Genomic DNA, 20,879 nt, shown 5'->3' with positions numbered 1-20,879 from the left:
TGGGGTGAGGGAAGCAGCAGCACAGCCCATAGCCACACCTATTCTGTTTGAGGCAGGGTTAGAAGTGGGGCCAGAGGCAGAGCCAGGGCCAAGTGACGGCTGCGGGCACACAGCCAGGTGAGGTGGGAAAGCCATAGCATTCTGGGACTGGATGGGTGTTACAGCCGCAGTGGGACGATCCTGACTGTGACAGACTCCTTAAGAGAGGGGGAAGAAAAAGAAAGGAGGACAGAATTTTAGAATTGTGAAAACTGAGAACACCAATATATAGTGAACTTCGGAAGAATTACATAATAGAAAAACAAATAACATTTGGCATTTTATTGCATCATCTACATCAGTGGTCACCAGTTCTGGACCTGGAGATCTACCTTCCTACAGAGTGTGGTTTCAACCACAATCTACCACACATGCTCTAGCTAATGAATTTCTTCAGAACTTCCTGATCGGCTGGATCAGTAGCAGTAGTGATAGGTAAGGGGGGGGCGACGTGTAAGATGCAGGTTGGAACTAAACCTGTCCCAAAAGTATACCTCCAGGAGGAGAGTTGGTGACCACTGATCTACATAATATTAAAATGCTGACAGATGTACATATAACTCATTACCTTTGATTCTATACCACCACTCAATACAAAAATGTTAGAGCTAGTATCGCAATCTGGAGAAGTGCATATGTCTCACCTGTCCTAACAGCATTGCGAGCCTGATTGACCGTCATCTGTGATGTCACATGCATCAGCACTTTGGGGTGCTGACCAGGAGGCACATGAGCAGCTGTCACTACGACAGCCGGGAGTGGGCTAGAAGGAGCAGGACCTGTACAAACGGACAGGGGCTTATTGGGATCTATGCCGCCCAGGCCAGCTCCAAGATGGGCAGAGGAGGGGCTAACGATGGTGATGCTGCGCCCAGCCTGAGAGCACAATGTTAGGGGCACTTTGGGCTGCTGACTGCTGCTCGCTGCCGTCCTAGAAAATAACAATAAGTAAACATATTTGAAATAACAACACTTAAAGCAACAAATATTTGAGAGAGAGACTAGCTTGCTGAATACACATTTAATAAATAGGGTGTGTTTGTGGCCTTAAATAAAGGAATGGCCTTGTTCCTAACGATGCATATTGTGCACTAGAAGCATGTAGGACCAATACAACAACTCAAAAGATGCATGAGTGTGAATTTACTTTGTGTGTTAAATGTGGGGTGTGTGTTTGTGGGTGGCTGGAAACACTTGTCCTTCCTTGGACATGTGTGGATGCATGTGTGTGCTGTACCTGCTGACAGGACTCATGTAGTTGCCAGGAAACACTCCGATCTTGCCGGTGTGCATAGACGTTCCTTTAAACCAGCCATCCTGACAGCGCTCCAGCACCAGGAACATCTCGCCTTTCCTTAGCTCCAGCTCATCCTCCTTACGAGGTGTGTATGGGAACATCGCTACATACCTGAGAGGCAAGAGAAAAAAAAGATAACATTTTTTAACATTACTGTAAGAACTTAAAAAGCCTGAAAAGTGAAACATAATGCTACATCTAGTAGGAAACTAAATATTTTACGTTTCAAAACACAGTACTAGGGATGCACAATCAGAAGCAACAAATTTTCATGTTTCAAACATTATAAAAGTACAAGGTTGAACGCTCTAAAAAACTTAAAATGGAGACATTAACATACAGGATGATTCAAAAAGATTCATCTGATTTCAAAGCATCTTATTTTTACAACCATGAAGCACCTAGGAACCAATCACATTCCAATTAAAAGAGGGGGTCATTCTGGGGTGTAACATTTTGTTTAAGTCAGGTTATTTAAATAGGAAACTGATTTTTCATTAAGAATTTAAAATACCAGTTTGGCCAATTAAAAAACAAATAATGCTATTTGAATAGCAACTTTGGCTAATTTTAAGTACTGAACATGTGCTAGTGTGTTTTTTGTGTTTATTTAGCTTGCACAGCATTACAAAAACAAAAACGCTAATAAAAATCGGCCAAAATCATCCACTGGCCAATACAGCTGTAAAGAAACTGTAAACGCACATAATTCATGATTGATACATCCCTATGTAGTCACCCTTTCATTATATGCTTGCAAAGTGACAACAAAAGTGACAGTGAAAGTCAGTTGTGGGGACATTTATGTTACAAATACATGCTCTTGTTTTAAAAACACACTCAGTCACACACACAGTGACAGGCATAAAGGTGTGTCTAATAATAACCATGTGTTTGGTCTAGTGAGAGTTTTGATGGGGAAAGAAGTAAAAGGTCAGGGGTTAGGCTCAGGGCCAGACTTGGTGCAAAAACTCCAGAGACAGCAGCATCTCCCTTCACGGTCTGACCTCTAACCTGTACTCGGTCATGCTCAGCTGCCATTTAGTAACAGCAGAGAGGTCAGCCAGAGGAGAACTCACAGACACACACTGAACAGAAATATGCACAATCATGCATTCAGCAGTGAACATAACCACACATTCACAGCCATTTGCTCTCTGCACCATTATTACACTCACACTGTCGGTCTCTGCCGGCTGCTCTGGTCACTTGCTGTGGGGGAAGGCCTTTGACCAGCAGCCAATGAGGAGGCAGCGCCTACAGCAGAGGACTGTGGAGGAGGAGGTGGAGGAGGAGGAAGAGCATCCTGAAAAACAACCAAAAAATGAATAAATAAAATAAGTAAAAACAGAAATGTTTATTTCCCAAGATAGATCACTTAGATCTAATAAAGTAACAGTTCTCAGAAAAATGCACTCAGTGACTCAGCCCTACAAGACAGACAGAAAATAAAAAAATATTATTCAATGAAATATCATGAAACTCAGATTCCTTCCAGACACTTTTTAAAAAAAAACAACTGCTTTAAAACCAGAAATACACAAGCCAGAAATGATGAAATTGTGTTGCATATCCACATGGTAAAGAAGGAGTGGTCTCAGCCTATACTGTCAATCCAACAAATTATCAACATGTTATTTAGTTAGGGTTTTTTGTTCTCTCTCTGGTTAAAACTTGCTGTTTATACTCTTTTTTTCCCCTAGTACACTGTGCTCATATATCTACTTTCTTTAACATAGTTGCCATCGGCATTACTGATTTTGAAAATAACGCATCTTGTTCTGGCACTACGGCAAATTAAAACTTGCTGATAAGCATGCATGTCCTTTGTAAGAATTACCTTAAATTAAAACAAATATAAACATACGGGTGTCCTGTAGCTTCAAACATGTAATTCAGGGTTTAAATGGTGAAAAATCAATGTTTCATATTGGTAACATATTGAATGCCTGCTTGCTAAACTAATATTAGGTTAGCAGACTACAGATCCAAACACCACGGAACAGGTTTCATTTCATCTATTCGTCCCCTCTAATACCAGGTCACTCAACTTCACCCCCTCAAAGGTTAGTCATTTCATTCATTTTCATTTTTGAGTCTTCTAACTTGTTTCAGTGGTGCTTCAGTTAGCCAAAACAAACCTGTTCTGTTTAAAACAGAGCTGTTATCTTACTACCTAAGCTAATGCTAACTAATCCCCTCTCTCCTAGTTAGTAGCCGTGCTTAACAATTACCAGTTGTTGCTAGATACAGTCGTACGCAAACGTTTGAGTAACCTTGGGGAATTTACGTTTTGTTGACGTGAAAATATATAACACATAAGACATCCTCTGCAAGGAATAAACTTAAATATGGCATTATTCTGTACATCTTAATCAGCAAATCTGTAAAACATATGGGAAAAAACAGAATATAAAAAATCCCAATTTGTTAAATTCACCAACATTATTGGTGCATTAAAATGCTGTTCTTATTTACATGGTGACCATGTAAGCGAACTGAACTTTTTATCTGATTGTTTTTGATCTTAAAACGCAGGATGAGATGATGCGTTTGCATTGCTTGCATTACTTTTATGCATTTTTAAGCGTCGGTGTTATCATATACAGCAGTAATATTTGGAGATGGTTTGAAGGTGTGACATAAGTGAATACCACTCAACCCTACCAAAGATCTACTATTTTCTTGCAAATAATAAATCTAAGTCTTTCAATATGGTTATAGGTATGCAAATGATCATGTATGCACATACAAACACACATTCAATTTATTTTAAAGCTACTATCACTGAGACAGTGCACCTAAAAACAAAGACAAATTCAACAAAAACAACCAACATACAACACCCACATGCTTTTGCAGACACAGGCATCATTGAGAGACACTAGGGTGTACCCTGAGGCCACCGAAGCAGTCATTTCCACTAGGAACTGAAAAGGGAAGGGAGGGCTTACTATCAGATGGCACTCTTCTGCCCCCACATTACTGCCCTCTTCCCATTTCAGCTGCTGTGTGTGTGTGTGTGTGTGTGTGTGTGTGTGTGTGTGCGCGCATTTCAGTTCACTGCTGGCGCTTGAGCAGAGATGATTAGTTTGCCCACAGGCAAGAGAAATCATTTGAGCAAAACATCATGTAGAACTCCCCCCTGAACTACAGAGCCCAAGGTTTTGTGATCATACATACAAAATTCACATTCAGATAAGGCTGCCGAAGGTCCAGCAGAAACAGTTTGGAACCAGGGGAGAAAATGAATAAGGCAGAATTTTAATCAGCATTACAGGCTTTGGTTTCTCTAATTTGACAGATTTTTTCTCAAATTATACAGAAACACATAAAGGCCCTTATTTATTAAATGTCAGTTTTTTTGTTTTTTTTTAAGATCAGGCTTACGCCATGAATGCAACGGTATGCACTAGGATGCTGAAGGCAAAATCCAATCATACATAGAGGTCTACTCCTCAAACTGAGCCCAACGGGGCCCTACACATTATCAAAATTTGTACCAACTTTTCAGGGAAGGGATATGCCAACATTAATTTAGCACATTTCATTTATTGTGTGCTCTCTCTCTATTGTAACATCATAGTATATATATCTGCATTTTGAATAGTTCTGAATTTTTACAAGTCCATAAAGTAACAAAACTATGGTTAACGCAAGGGATGTTTTGGGTTGAAGAAAAGTTCAGAGTGGATTTTTTTACCTTACTTGTTAAGCTTGCCTGAAGCATGTTCATCATTTCTGCAGTAGCAGGAGGAACTTCTGCACTGGCTTCAATTTCATGCTCATACATACCTCTCATCCTACATTAGCAAATGTGCTCAGCAAACTGAAAAATGTAAGTCAGTTAAACCACGTTTAACTAACAGTTGATCAGATGAGGGCAGATGCTATTCTCTGCCATGTATGATTATATGATATGTATGATCATTTGCATATTACAGAGGTGTAAAGTACCAGTTTACACCAGCATGCCACTTTCTGTCGAACTCAAGCACTTACTATCAAAGCGAAACACTTTCAACACAATTTTAGCAGTACCAGTCAGACCTGGTAGTGTCGAAGGGTTGGGAAATATGACTATTTTATCTTTCGCATGATGCATGATGTTCTCATGATAAACACCAAGTATTTCTGATTTCTGGGTATCGCTAATATTGTCAGTACATAAAGAACACAGATCAATTTGTGAACGAATTTAGTGCAGTATGTGAAATGCTGAATAAAAACTACTGTATTCAGAGTTTTGGACAGCAGTTTTTAAATGTGGCACTATCTGCACATTTTGCCTGTGTATCAGAATATTGCGAAACATACTGTATCATGAAAATGTCTTTAAATACTGCGACACACTATTTTGGGTCGGGTCGGGTCTAAAAATTGCGGGTAAGAGATGCGTTCAGGCTTCAACTTCATGAGTGTGCAGACCTCTCATCCTACATCAGCAACCTTGCTTAGCGCACTAAAAAATAGAAGCCAGTTAAACCAAGTTAAATGCCTTAATTAGACTGACCACTGGGATTGAGGCATAGCTCGTCTCTGGGGGAAAGGTGAAGACTGTCGCCGTAGTTACAGGGCTGCTTGGTGGGGGAGTGACGATGAGCCCTGTTGTGCAAATGTGAACCTATCAAAATGAGAGACAAGATACACATTAATTACAATTAACCAATCAAGACACACAAGGCATAACAAAGAAGACAATCAGCCAAATTTAATATATACAGCACTGTGTTCTTAAAAAAGCCTGGGCTATAATACAAACTCCTACTAAACTAAGAAAAGAAGACTATAAAAATAAGACACGCTTGGACCCAAGCCCTGTTATGAAAAACAGAATTCAATCTAAAGAGACATATCTGTCTTCACTCATTTTTGCCAGCACATCAGTTTGGCAATGTGTACAACACGCACACACACACACACACACACACACACACCACACACACACAGATGTATATATATATTTTTTTTCCCCCTGAGTGAAAACAATCCACCTCACCAAATCAACATGACCAACAGAGGTGACCTGAAAATGTCACAACCAATGAGAACATATCTTTTGCAGCACTGAAGCCACATGACGTTCTAACGCCTGCCCCACTGGAGCTGCTGGAGAGGCCTAGTGAAGCTAATTATGGTCTGTCTACAGGAAGCTACGTAAAGGTGGGCTCACATGAGGTGAACCACGTTAATGCAGCCAGAACAAGACAACACAGAAATTAAATCTTCACTTCCGCACACAGATGCTTCAAGACATTATCATCAGAACAGCATCACACTACCTCATTTGGAGCAAAGCAGAAATAGCAATTACCAATGATAATGAAGGGTCTTATTTATAATCTAATAAAATCTTTGAAAGCTGCATCTTAAAAATTCTCATCCACTACGCCAGCAATGCTAAGAGGAGGTGAACTTCCACAGTAGATACGAACAGTAATGATAAAATGTTTAGAAGTCCTTAAAACATTAAAAGACCTAAAGAAAATAATACAGATGAAAAAAGGAAGTTCTCACACAATAAGAAGAGGAGGTTTCACTTTGAGTCTCACTTGGAATGTATAGTAAGTTTTAATGTGATTTCTCAGGAGCCCAAAAATAGCCATCATCAGGGACAAGAATTATAATTCTGCAGAAATGATAACATCCGCCATTCCCTTTCAAGTTTGATTCAATTTCCTCTTCTCTCTCTTGCAGAGCAGAGGAAATCATTTTAGAGTGATTCTGCATATTGCATGGCTGCTCAAAGGACATATCGATCATGCATGTCTTCATCCTCCTTATTCATCTGCTTCCAGTCCAAAATTAGCCCTGATCCTCCAAATGAGTGACCTAAATGTACATCTGCTTGCTAGCATATAGCAGAGCCAGAACTGCTAAAGTCATTATGTGTAATGAATTGTGCATGACTAAGACTAGGCAGTGTTACAGCTGCCACAGCAAACACTAACTCAGCGGAAATGGATGCTGATGCATGTCCAAGATCGCATGCATATACAAGCGTTTTTATGTTTGCTAAGGAACAAGTAGTGCAGAGAGATCTGAGCATGTTTGTGTGACCTCAACACTCAGACTGCGTTTATGTATGTACGTTTGAGAGACTTGGCAAAGCTCAGTGACTCAGACTCACTCAAGGTGAATCATAAGGAATCCTGCTCCATCAGATTTGATCAGAATACAGGTGTATTCTTTTTCAGGTGTATTTACCACAGGTGTGTGTGTGTGTATATGTCTAATTATGGACAACAATGGTAATGCATGGACATGACACGTGTTATTCTTCGAAACAGCTACACCTGACGAAAGTAAAGACAGAATCAAAGCAGTAATATTAACAGTGTTGAGGTAGTTAATCAAAAAAACTATCCTTTACAAATTACTAATTACTTCTCACACTGTAACAGGATTACTTTGCTTATTATTACGTCCAGAAAAGTTACTAATTACTTCTGTGTTACTCTCTAAATCCCAGACAAATCTGTAGCAGCTGTACACAGGAAAATTCAGGATTTTGCTTAGAAATAGCCAGTCACAATGTATATTATTTAAAAGTCCTGTCACAATTCCTGCTTTTGAACAAAACATGGCCAAAGAGGCTTGATTAAATTCATGAACAGCTGATGTTATCTGAAAATCGATCAGCTGTCAGCATGCGCAAACACAAATACCCTGTATAAAGGAAATTTATGATTTAAATGCTCCAAGTGTAATTAATATTGTCTTCTTAAAGACATGAGTAATGCATGTAGCAGAAGGTGAAACTGAGTGGGCTTCTTCCCATTTCAGAAAAAAGAAGGGACAACAGAGTGTACCGTTGCCTCATTCAGAAGCTAAAACTTTCTAAACGTTTTCGCGTATAGTTCAGATGTCTGTAACCCACTCTGAACTGCTTTCTGGAGATGTTAGTGCCTCACATAACAAAGCAGAAGAATCCTTCTTAAGTTTCTCAAAAAGTTCTAGTTGCTGGGACACAGCCGATCAGTCATCCTGGTTCTCAGCATGAAAATAAGACAACAGTGTTTGCTTAAGTGAGTTTAGGTCACCTATGAAAGTCTGAAAACATCAAACAGAGGATGAATAAAATAATGTTGCATTTTCACATATTCACTGCAATTTCTGAAATATTGCATTTGGTTGGCAAGATATCATCAGTTATACACATGTTGATGCCCGAAGGAATCGCACAAATCATGCTTAGTGTGTAAAACCTTAACTTTGCCTAAAAGCAATTTCCAGAAAATTATGAACTGTGAAAAGACCACAAAAACTATCAAAAGCATTAGACAGTCACTGCGTCACTCTGCTTCTCTCCCTCCCCCTATTCCCCTGTCCCTTTCTGTCATCTCACATCTCTGCTTCCTCTAGAACCAGCCCGTTCTGTTCCCTTATCTCTCCCTCCAGCTTTCCCCAAACTTTCTCCTTCTATCCTCTTTTATCTTCCTCCTTCACTCCCTCCTACCACTGTCACAGTATTTCACTCGTGCTACAGGGGAATAGAAAGAACAAGGACTTACATAGTCTACACAATGACAGCACCTAGGGAAGGTTTGGTGATTTTGTGCCACATTTAATAAGCTATATGATGTAATTCTGTAACCTGAACTTGGAAAGCATAACAGGGGACTCGCTGGGAGAACTGTGGAGTGGTTATGTTACAGGCATGAACAGGCTTTCGTGGTACTGTGGTATTTGGAATGTGTGTTTAATAATTAGCACTGAAACGACCCGACAGGAATGTTAAAATGACTTGATTATACCCCTTCGGATGATAGGAAGAGGGAGGGGGGGGGGAGAGAGAGAGAGAGAGAGAGAGAGAAGAGAGAGAGGAAGAGAAAGAGAGAGAGAGAGAGAGAGAGAGAGAGAGAAAGAGAGAGAGGAAGAGAGAGAGAAAGAGAGGGAGAGATTGCGTGACTGTAAGCACCTACTACTTTACAGCTACTTTTTTCAGGAACAAAAAGAGAGGTGGGTCATTGTGTGAAGTGTGCGCAAGTCGTGCTGTGCTGCAGCCGCTCCGGGCTTGATTTCAGGGGGTTCGTGGCTGGCACCAGCCGGCAGACTACAGCCGTCTGTCAGACGACATAAAGCAGTAACACTGATAAAATTGAATTAATTACAGTGGAGCGCTGGGAATGAGTAGGCTGTCAGCAAAAGAAAAAAAAAGCATATAGAGTGGAGGGGGTAGAGAGAGGGGGAAAAAAATGGGGGATGGCAGGATGTGAGATAGAGAGGGGAAAAAAAAGCAAGAGAGGAATAAAAAGCGGGATAAAAACAGACAGACAGAGCGAGAAAGAGAGAGAGATCAGAGCAGAGTGCCTCAGGGTAGCGAGTCATGCTCGGAGATTCGTGCTCTGGCAGAATGTTTACTGCGGCATCGTGAAAAGACAAATAACAAACAAAAACAGTGTTCAGGGAACTAAAAAAAGGAGTCTAATTATAGCTAGCTACAGCCACAAAACACAAACAGGCCAGCTTTATACAATGGAAATGGAGCTGCTGTGTCATCTATTAACATACTGAGCTCTTAAAACACAGATAAAAAACATTTTATAGCTTTCGCTGTGAAACTGCTCTCAACGTGCTAATAAAACACTGTGCGCATAGACTTACAGCACTGTGCAGAAGTCAGAGAGCAGCCGTTGTTTCTTGAACTCTCAATCAAAATGACCATTAAGCTATTGATTTTTTCAGAAAATACTTGTGAGGGGGTTAGAGATACGATAAGCTGCTGAACGAGGAAGAGGGAAGTCAAAAGAAAATAAGTGAAAAAACAGTTTTCAAAACTGGAGTCCAAAAAATTACTCAAAAATATAGAGAGAATGGCACTCCTAACCATGCAAGACCACCAAAGCTGCCACCATCAGATAAACTCCACATAAAATTTTCATCTTTAATAGAGAGGAGAAAATCAATCTCCACTCTTCCTTCAGATCAAAAAAAAATCCACAGGTGCTTCTGTCCATCCTTACACTGTGACAACTCAGTATTATGGGTTTGAAAAGATGTTTAGCTGTCAAGAAACACTTACTGAGAACTGGAAACAGACAAAAAAGGATAAAAAAAACCAAGAAGCTGCTGGTGTTCTTAAAATAACGCACTGAGTCCAGACCGCAACATCATAGTATGGGTTTTGTGATTACTTGGATCGTGAAGACAGAAGAAAATACTCTTGCAGATTTATCTGAAAAATTGAAAGCATGTGTCTTGAAAAGAATGGAAACTATAATGAAGGAAAAAGTGGATAAACTAAAAAATATATATATATTTAGTTGTTGAGGCTTCTGTGGAATTTTGTGAAAATATTAGTGTTAAATATGTTTCCTGCTTTTTCCCCCTCAGAAAGATTAATAACTTGATGGCCAATTTGACAAGAAACAAAATAGAGAAGGGTTGTCTATGACTTGTACACAGCACTGTAAATACATACAGGGACCCAATCTTACATGTCTTTAAAGAGCTTTTAACTGTCTTGGCGACCTATGAGAGATACTCTTAAATCTACAACTTAAAACACACCCACAGCCCGAAGACTTCCATTTGGTAATTTTAACTGTTTAAGCGAAAACAAGATCTCTGTAGGATCAGATTTCACTTTGTGGACATTGTTGGTCCTTACAAAAGGAGTAAAACAGTACACACTCTTCCTCATTCCACTACCAGACAAGCAAACTCCTGAGGCATGAAAAAAAGCTGACAAGTTCAAAAGCCCCTGCACCAGAAAAGTGTCTTTAGTCATCATCCCCCAAGTGAAAATGATGTTTACTAGGAACATTTAGTATTGTTATCATCTGATGAAAACCATGGTAAACAGCTTCAAATTGCTGAGAAGGCAACGTAGATGTTCTCTTCAGAAATAAAACACCAAATGGATCTAAATGGATTGGCTTTAGGGGAGAGGGACTCTCCCTAAGAATTCTCCTTGTCAAATTAAAAACTCTTCAAAAAACTTCAAATGTTTAAATTGTGGATTTTCAGGTCTGCCAACACAACTACCAACAAATGTCAGTCAGAAACTCTCAACTCCATTTCAGTAGAGGTGACCTGTTCTTGTTTTCTACCATCTCCTTTTATCAGTACTGAGCGGAAAAGCGTCAGCCTTCTAGAAGCTTCCTATAGCAAGATTAGAGGTTGTGACACAAACTGACTTCCACTGCATGTCAAGTTTGCTTCCTGATTTCCACGTCACCAGGCAAGCAGTGGAACAGCTGTGAGAGGCTGTCATTCTGTGGTTGGTGTGGTAACCTCTGGGAGAGGTTTTGGGGGGTGAGGGGGTGCTGTTACGCATCCCTGATTTCTCTCTCTCTCACACACACACACGCACACACACAGTCAGCCTGCTGGACTGTGTGGAATGAGGGAGTAAGAGACGTGTGCAACTGGGGGGCCTGGAGGGGGGGCTTAATTGCAGACGAAAAAAAAGACAGCCAGAACAGACACCAGCATGGTTAAGCACTCTCTCCCCATCACTCACGATTCTTATCGGCTACAGTCACATTTTCCTCAGTCTAATCCCTTCTTACGTTTTGTGTGCGGAGCACTTGGAGAGTTTTTCAATGCAATATTCTTTCAAGTTCATACAGTAAATTATGATAAAAAAAACAAGCGTTGTGGAAGCAGGTTTACTTCAAATTCTATACCTTATTGCCCTTTTAATGACCACACTGTGATGGCTAATGGATATGGTCACATTGTTTAAGACTTCTTACCATTTTTGATTATGTTGAGATGACTTTTGAACATTTTCAGGTTTATCTGCATCAACAGTGGCAGCACTGTAGTGTAGTTATAGTTGTCATTAGTTTCTTGTCCTAGACTTAGGAGTAATTTCCAGAGGGGGCAGAGGAGTTACAACTACAATAATAATTGTGAATAAAAGCACTGGATGTGCAGTGGCCTAGATGATTGTGTAGACTTTTGACTAAACATATCACTCCATCAAAAGCTGAGACTTGATAGCTTTAAATTATTTTTTTTTAAACGCATAAGGCAGAGTGTGAAAATATATCCAGGTTGAAAGGGCAATAAGTGGGGCAAGGATGCTTAGAAACAGACTGTAGGTCTTTTTCATTAATGGTAATTTCATTTCTATTATGTGGTGTTCATATATGGATAATTCAATAACTTGATATAATAACTTGAGACACATTTTTTTTTTTGAAGTAAAACATCCTGAACTTGTATGCAGTTCTATTTTTAGATAAAAACATCTAAAAATCTTCTGAAGTTTTGTCACTAAAAAAACCAGCAGAAATTATTGAAAATGAATGGACTTGTTTAACGAGAGTTAATATAGCCAACCATCATTAGAAAAGTGAGTTTATATCTTTATATTACTGCATACTTCCAAAGGCTATATACAGCTACTTCAGTGTCTTTCCCATGGCTGCATGCCCCCAGACCCCAAAGCAGGTAATGTTCAACCCCTCCAATGTTTAACCCAAAGTTACACCATTGGTCATACAATGCATGTGCTCTTGTAGATGCATGTTAAAAGCAAGTATCAACTATTATTTGATTAATCTACTAATCTAGGGCAGTGACAACATCAGCTGGATTGAAAATGATCTGTTCTAATTTCGTAAACAGAAAAACAACATTGGCAAAGGGGCTGAGTTGTATTGTTTAAACTGAGTTGTATGGTTTAAACTGCAAGGCTAAACTACACTGTTCTGTTACTCTGGCTAAATTTTGAGAACATTAGTTTTTCCTCCATGATTTTGGCTTCCTGTCTCGACAAAAACGGCCCTTTAGGTCACTGCAAACTGAGCTTTTGGAAAACATTCTCCAGAGTGGGAAATTTTAAAACTGTGGATGGGTAAAAAGTAACTTATCTTCTTCAGGACGCACATGTTTAACCTGACTGACAACCAGCCCATCATTTATTTATCCTTGCTTTAAAAAATAATTTACTACTTTGTTCTTGCACCTATCACACTAACTAAAATAGTGTTTTCAACAGCAATACAGAAGATTTGTTTTTATATTGTTGTTAAAAGTTCTTTTTGTTTTGTTGCACTGATGCCGAAGCAGGCATGTCATGTGTGAAAGTTTGTAAATACTGAAAAGAAGGAGATTTCCCCCCCCAGTCGATGCCATTAAGGCCCTACAGATAACTCCAGAGCGTTGTATGCGCCACCTACATTGGAAAGACTAAACCACATAAGTCATCCAGTCATTTCCATTCTATCCCCTCTGCTCCTCCATCTCTCACCTGGGAGGGGGCGCTGGAGGACAGTCCTCCGCTGAGCTCTCCGATGCGGGCTGCTGCCGTGGGGTTGGAGGAGCTGATGAGCACTGGGCCACTGATCTCCATGGAATGCCTCTGAGGTGGCGGAGCCAGGCACGGCTTGTGGGACATGGTCAGGGAGGTAAATGAGTGACGCTTTTTACTGTTCTTCTTCTCGCCTGCAGCCTTCTGTGGGCCGTTGGCCTGGGGGCCCGAGGCAGAGGAGGATGGCCCCTCACCCGAGTCACCTCCTCCGTCTGGCAACTTGTCCAGCTCAATAAGCTGCCGTGCTGCTGTGTTAAACTGGGGGGAGAAAAGAGAGCGAGAAAGAGAGAGAGAAAAAGAGAGAGAGAGAGAGAGAGAGAGAGAGAGAGAGAGAGAGAGAGAGAGAGAGGTGTTAACTCTGAATGAGGCATTACTGTTACTGAATTCCTTATATTAGCTTATATTATCCTCTCACATAGCTATATTAAAAATACACTGCTCTGCAAACTGACAAAAATCATTCTTTAAGGTCAAATTCACACAAGGAAGTCAAATGTGCTTAATTGTGATTAAATACACAAAATAATGAGATTAAGTTTGATTGCTTACTTATTTTTATTACTTGATAGCCATAATTTTTGCGCTTAAATAGTATATCAAAATGAACAACAACTAAATTTCTAATGACGAGAAAGAGAAAGAATTAAAGTTATTTATACAACTACTACTTTGTGTAAAACCATTCTCAAAATGCAAAAAGAGAAAAGCAGATAAAAGAGTGACTGGATCAGAAGCGAAAGAGGAAGCAGGGGAGTGGGAGGAAAGGGAGAAAGAGAGAATCAGCCTCATATTACTGTCACTCATAAGGAACTCTGCTGAACAATAGAAAGAAAAGAAACAGACAGAGAGAGCTTAGGATTGGAAGAGAAAAAGAATGTGTGAGTAAGAAGGAGAAAGGCTGAGACTGCCTGGTGGTGCTGGTGTACAATAAGACAGAGTGATGAAACCCTTAGCCACGGGGGTTGGAGAGAGGGATGGGAGGGGGGGAGAGGGAGAGAGGGCGGGAGGGAAAGAAAGAGAGAGGGAGAGAGGGAGAGAGAGAGAGAAGGAAAGAGAGAGGGAGAGAGAGAGAGAAAGAAAGAGAGAGAGAGAGAGAGAGAGAGAGAGAGAGAGAGAGAGAGAGAGAGCGAGAGAGAGAGAAGGTGCTACAAGACGTAAACTGGAAGGCAAGATGAAACTGTAGGTGACAGCCACTTTCATGTGAAACAGGAATCAAAGGAATAGGAGTATAAAAGCTTTAGCTAATGACAGAACCTTTTTACTACTACACGCACGCGCACACCCACCCTGAGGCAAACAGCTCTACACCCACACTCAAAAGCAGCCAATCAGAAGGCACACACAAGCAGAACCTTATACTTAGCTGGGTTCACCTGCAGGTCCCAGTGTGATACTAACTCAGTGGAGCTAAACTGGGTCATGCTCAGAGATGTAAAGATACTAGAATGAACTGAAAACTTCAGTGTGTAAGGCACATGTGTGTTACCCCCTATCTGTTCTGTGCCCACCAACACCAACCAACCTTATTTACGTTCATTTTAATTCTATTTTAGCTTTGTATTACATACCTTTGATTCATTCCAACAACACTAGACCTTTTAATTGTTTCCCATATCAAGCATATTTTAAAGAGTGATCAGTTTTACTGTTATATCTTTGTTTTCCAGTGCCTCTATTCGAGAGGTCTTGGCTGCTAGTATTCTTAAAATAAAAAGCAGGGTTGAGCAATTACTGAGATCAACTGTCATAAAGTGCCTTTCTGAACACATCATGAGTACCATCAGTCCCTCCAAAACAACTGCCTGTTTCATTAATAACTAGTTAAGAATGCTGGGAGTCTAACCTTGCCAGTGTTGAAAAACCAGAAGCAGATGAAAGTCATTCAGTTTCAATGAAAGACAGTGAGCAGCAAGGCTACTATTCAAACGATCTGATGTAATGAAGTTGAGCTCAGCATAACTTTATGCAAATGAGTAGCAACACAGGGCAGTGATAACCAGTTAGAAACAAATGTTTTCCTGTCCCATGGAACATGCTATACTGACCTTGGTTCTCATCAAGTGTTGCATTTACATGAAAATGGAGGGTTTTCTGAGACAAATCCAGGTCATCAATGATCAAGAGTTAGCAAAGTGATAAAACTCTTTAGCCTACTAGGCATTTCTGGACAACTGCTGTATAAATGGAAGACAAAATGCTGAGAGGATCAATATTATAAATTAGTTACTTTTTTCTTTTCCACATTAAAATATTTTTCATAGTGGTTGATACTGGCTTCCTTTCCTTTAAAAGAAACAGTGTGCATGATTACACAATCCAATCAAACTTGCTGCCTACTCTTGACTCAGTGACCACTTGAAGACTGCCCATGCAACACAGTGATTTAAGAGAGAATTATTTTATTAGTCTTGTAAAAGGGGCTCTAATAAAACAATAAATCAATCAAAAACAATCATTCAAAAATCATTATACTCATAGTTTTTGATAGCATTTTTAAATGCTGTCCTACTGTTTGCTGGTGCATGATCTCTGTTACAACTTACCATACAAAAATAAATAAATAATAAAAATAAAACAAAAACTTGTGTGTAATGAAGCATCTTGTTGGTATATTTTTGCCATAACGCCCATCCTTACTCCTAAGTAAGATAACTACATTAAACATTGGATACTACACTGGTACACCTCCTAGGTGCACTTTGCAGTTCTACAATTACAGACTGTAGTCCATCTGTTTATTCCACTTTTACCCTGTTCTTCAATGATCAGGACCCCCACAAGACCACCACAGAGCAGGTAGTATTTGGGTGGTGGATAATTCTTAGCACTGCAGTGACACCGACGTGGTGGAAGTGTGTTAGCGTGAGTTGCGCTAGTATGAGTGGATCAGACAGCAGTGCTGCTGGTAAATGAAGCTTAGGAAAAGGACGAGTGTAGAAACAAAGAGGTACGGTTGCTCTGTGTATTGTGTATATTAGTCCAGTCACTATCTATTATATTATTACTTCAGTATTCATTAATTTTCATGTTTTTTTAAAAGGCAGCCCTAATGCATTTACATAGACTGGCTGTAGAGAAGCATGCATACATATGGAGGGCAGCAAGGACAATGTATGATAGCAGCAAAAAGTAGCAGACCAAAATAAAAAGCTATTTTTCTCCTCTCACTCACTCTTCGAAAGGGCTGCGTGTGTCTCTTCTGATGTCAACGGAGACTACAAGCTCAAAAGCGCTCGTTTTTGGAAAATGCCTGCCATCGTGAAAATAGCAATGGCTTTTGCCAGCCCTTTACACCACCCCGTTCCTCTCTCCCTCTTTCTGCACACGTGTACGAGTGTGTGAGAAAAAGAAACGCAATTGAAGACCTGCTCCCGGGTACGCAAGTGCGACAGCAGCTATTTTGGAGTGTTTTGATGGTTATTTTCAGGCTCGGGTTAGAGATGCCGTGATGAGAAGAAAGGCGGGAAGTTATGTGTGTCAGGAATGGAGACTAATGATGCTGTTCAGAGAGTGTGCGGGCCTGTTAGCGCGCAAGAGTGAAAATGAGAGTAAAACAGTGACAAAGACAGCGTGAGTATGGAGGGAACGTGTGTATATCAGGAACATGAGTCTTATCACTGCATCTGTGTAGAGACTAATGATGTAATGAGTGTTGTGAGGAACAGAGAAATAGAATTAGTGCCTAGAAAGGGCTGAGGGAAAGAGTACTGAAGATCTTGTACCGTTACTGTAGAGATGAGTACATGAGTAGAAACAAAATTATTAATAAAGGAACTTACTCAAGAGTAAACCATTAGTTTGTTGAAAAACTAAGTGATATGCTTTCCTGTAAATTTGACTTAGCTACATCATTGTAAATAACTTGTACAAACAAAACTAAACAAGTTATTGAATAAGGAAAAAAGTGAGCAGTATGTTCTGCCAGTGCACAGTATTTACATATCTTGTACTTCTTTCCATGTACTGTACAAGGAGAATCAAACTACATGCACTTCTTAATTGGTTTATATGTTCCAATAGAGTGGAATCTCTTAAAGTATGTGTTACTGTTTAAGTGATTTTTTTGGTTTGGCCTTTTAAAAATTCAGACAAGAAGAAGCTTCTTCAATTAGTAATATAATTTTGAGCGACAGCCCTACTGCCTATTAAGTTAGCTTACATTAGCTAAATAAGCTAGCTAATATGCACATGCAATGAAATATACATATGCAGCAAATTTTAAATGGCTCATAAACAGCCCTCATACTTGTTATTCCAAAACAATAATGTATCAAGAAAAAGATTAGCTAGGATTAGCTAAACAGCTAATTTTTATTGACAAAAAAAATCCAATACACACACACATACATATACACACACATACATTATATATATATACATACATATATATATATATATATATATATATATATATATATATATACATACATACACACATACATACACACATACATACACACACACACACACACACATACACACACATACACACACAATTTCTACTTGCCCAAATACAGTTGATCAGACATGTTTGGTGTTCAAATTTTGCTTCTTTAATTTAGAACTGGAGCAAAACACTGCTAACATCCACATCACTTCCATAAATACAAGCCCAAAACTTCTCTCAACCAGCATCCAGGTGTTAATTTAGGTTACGCAGACGATTCAATGTGGTTTAGAACACAGTGTGACTTCTTATGAACTATAAGAGTAAAAACCTCTGTGCATGGCAGACATTTAGGATAAGGTAATGCTAAATTAGAAAATGTATAAAAATTTAGGCATGTATTTGGGGAAATGGTTTGGGAGACTATCGACTTCTAGTGTTTGTTAGCACAATTAGCCTGGCAGCTCCAGTTCTAAACTTAAGCAGCAAACATGTTGTCGCATCAACAGCAAAAAGAAAATGAACGAAGAGGACGTTGTGCTGGTATCAACATTCTCTCTGTTGCCAATAAACTTGACATAAAGAAATCATGACTGAACCATAGTGTTTTTTTGGGGCTGGGTGCTGATATACTTTGATTGGCTTTCAGAAATGAATCTTTTAATGTAACTAATTGATTGAAGCTGAAACGCTTATTTATTTTTACTCTTTAATAGTTATTAAAAATGACAAGTGAAAATACTGTCACAAAGTGAAAAAGTGCTGTCACAGGGAAAGAATGTACTCAACTACTGTAATGAGAGCAAACATAATTCATTACTTTCCACTTCTGGCTGCTGTATATGGACAACTAAAACTGTGTATATTAATAAGGGAGTTCTGATAATGCGAGCGTGGGGAAAAGTGAATAAGACCATACAAATAAGCATGTTCATTCATGTGCACTTGTTTGTAATGAGAGGAGTAGAAAGCTGTGAAGTCGTATCTCAGCTCCAACAAAAGCCTAACCAGCTGTTCCGTTCAAAGCCACGCCTGAGACCATGCGTCACTTACTAACAAAGTGATGACGATTCTGTAAAAGGCTGACGTGCTTTTCTATTCACAGAGCCATTTTTAGAGTGCTCACTGATTTAAAAGCTTCAAGAGCATCACTGAGACTACAGGGATTTCAAAAAGGGGCTGACTAATTGGATGTGTTCACAGTGACTGAAGCAGATGATGGAGATATGCTTCTGGCTTCTGCCTTTTGAGGAGTAAATTGCACATCTACCAAAAATTCTCTCCAAAATACCAAAAATAGTAGTAAACATGAGGAACATAAAGAATTTAATAAATTACTTACATACTCCCTATATATATTGTGCATACCTGGGCAAAAGACTGGTACACCTTTTCTTAACAATGTGGTAATGCATTAAAAAACATCTCTCACCTCTACATATGATATGGGAAAGATGCCAATTTTATCTCCCAGCATTCCTTCAGCCCAGTTCTGGTCCACTCGCCGAATCACTGTCAGAATGTCATCCTACACAAAATAGGGTAAGAAAGCAAAGAAATGCCTTGTTACTGGGCAGAAATTCATTCAATTCATTAAAACACAGCATGTCTTACTCTGTGAAACATTTAAGCTAGGGTTGGCTGGAATCATTCAAATACTTGTTTGTTACATTGGTATTCTTTTCTCTATTTTGCATTTAGAAGCTTTGTCTACTTTTAAGCCATGAAAACTTTTGGCTAAAACAAGTTTCACCAGAAAAGGATTTTAGATCAATTGTTATATACACAGATAAGGTTGAAAACAAATACATTATAAGTGGTTTAGTCAAAAGCATCATAAATTTGTACTAGAAATCCACATCAACTCAGTTCCCAGTGCAACAAACTGCACTGCATTCCAAGTGGCCACTGAAGTTAAAAGAACAAAAATGTCTCACGAATCTTTAAATTATAAGACCGTTACAAAAACGCTCAGTTGGTATATCTGGAAAAATTTTTTTTTTTCCATTGTAGAGCCCAATAGCTCTTAGAGCCGTACCGTGCCTTTCTGCACTGGTGGACTCTTGAGACCAGATATGGATTCTTTTTCCATCTGCTGTGCTGCTAAATTAGAGCCAGGAAATACTGAAGAAAATAACATAAAAAGTGGCTAACAGTGTAATACCTACACACATACTACAAAACACATGATTCCAGCTGTCACTCCGACACCAGTGTCTCTGCATGCTCTAAGCATGTTCTTTAACCCTTCAACAAGTGTTTTTTTGAGCATCAGTCACTGAAACCGATCCTGTACTGTATTGGGCTGCACCTATAGTCAGCTGACTATGCTAGCTTTAGCAGGGTGCAGCTCAAAGCATCACAGAAGTCGTCTGTTATTTTTGTCTTTGTCACTTCAACACCAGACATTTTTCTTTTCCAATTAAACAGTTTTACAGCAGGTTTACAATTTGGCAGCACGAACAGCCTTTGACAAAGTCACAATCACAAGTTTTTACTGCTGTTTCAGAGAACAGTTTCCTCTACACACCATTAGTACAGCGTAAGAGCTGGTCTTCTGCTACCACACCAACAAGACTAATAAATTATTACATTAAATGTAGTTTACAACACTTTAGAAATTGGAAGTGTGTCATTTGACCAGATGTCTATAGAGTTGACTCCACTCACATGCACAAAAAGATGGCGCTTTAACAAGGGCAAGATGCGCCTCTAGCGCACACAGTGTGGACAGAATTGCTGATTAAAATGGAATTCCATTTTAAGCATGATTCAAAGTAATATGTGGTATTAAGAAATCTTTCAGTGGGACAGAGATTTAACCATTTTCGCTTTGTTGTGTTCCGTGTCTGGGTGCTTCAAAAGCATGCCTAAATATCGAAAACTCA

At 39.4% G+C, this 20,879-nt stretch overlaps 1 protein-coding gene across 1 annotated transcript in view; it reads right to left on the bottom strand.

Annotated features, from left to right (window-relative positions):
* Positions 1 to 20,879, bottom strand: part of sh3rf1 (SH3 domain containing ring finger 1) — a 69,478-nt gene that overhangs the window by 5,288 nt on the left and 43,311 nt on the right. The window contains exons 4-10 of the mRNA XM_036582348.1: positions 19,424 to 19,519; positions 13,545 to 13,862; positions 5,850 to 5,960; positions 2,515 to 2,642; positions 1,277 to 1,447; positions 684 to 970; positions 1 to 197 (exon numbers count right to left, since the gene is read on the bottom strand). The exon at positions 1 to 197 is cut by the window's left edge and continues 144 nt beyond it. Coding sequence (XP_036438241.1) covers positions 1 to 197; positions 684 to 970; positions 1,277 to 1,447; positions 2,515 to 2,642; positions 5,850 to 5,960; positions 13,545 to 13,862; positions 19,424 to 19,519 — 1,308 coding nt within the window. The remainder of the gene's footprint in view (positions 198 to 683; positions 971 to 1,276; positions 1,448 to 2,514; positions 2,643 to 5,849; positions 5,961 to 13,544; positions 13,863 to 19,423; positions 19,520 to 20,879) is intronic.

This window comes from Colossoma macropomum, unplaced genomic scaffold (genome assembly GCF_904425465.1).
Source record: "Colossoma macropomum unplaced genomic scaffold, Colossoma_macropomum, whole genome shotgun sequence".
NCBI classification, from domain to species: domain Eukaryota; kingdom Metazoa; phylum Chordata; class Actinopteri; order Characiformes; family Serrasalmidae; genus Colossoma; species Colossoma macropomum.
Note: the sequence above shows the minus strand (reverse complement) of the source record. Positions and strands in the feature narration are given on the sequence as shown.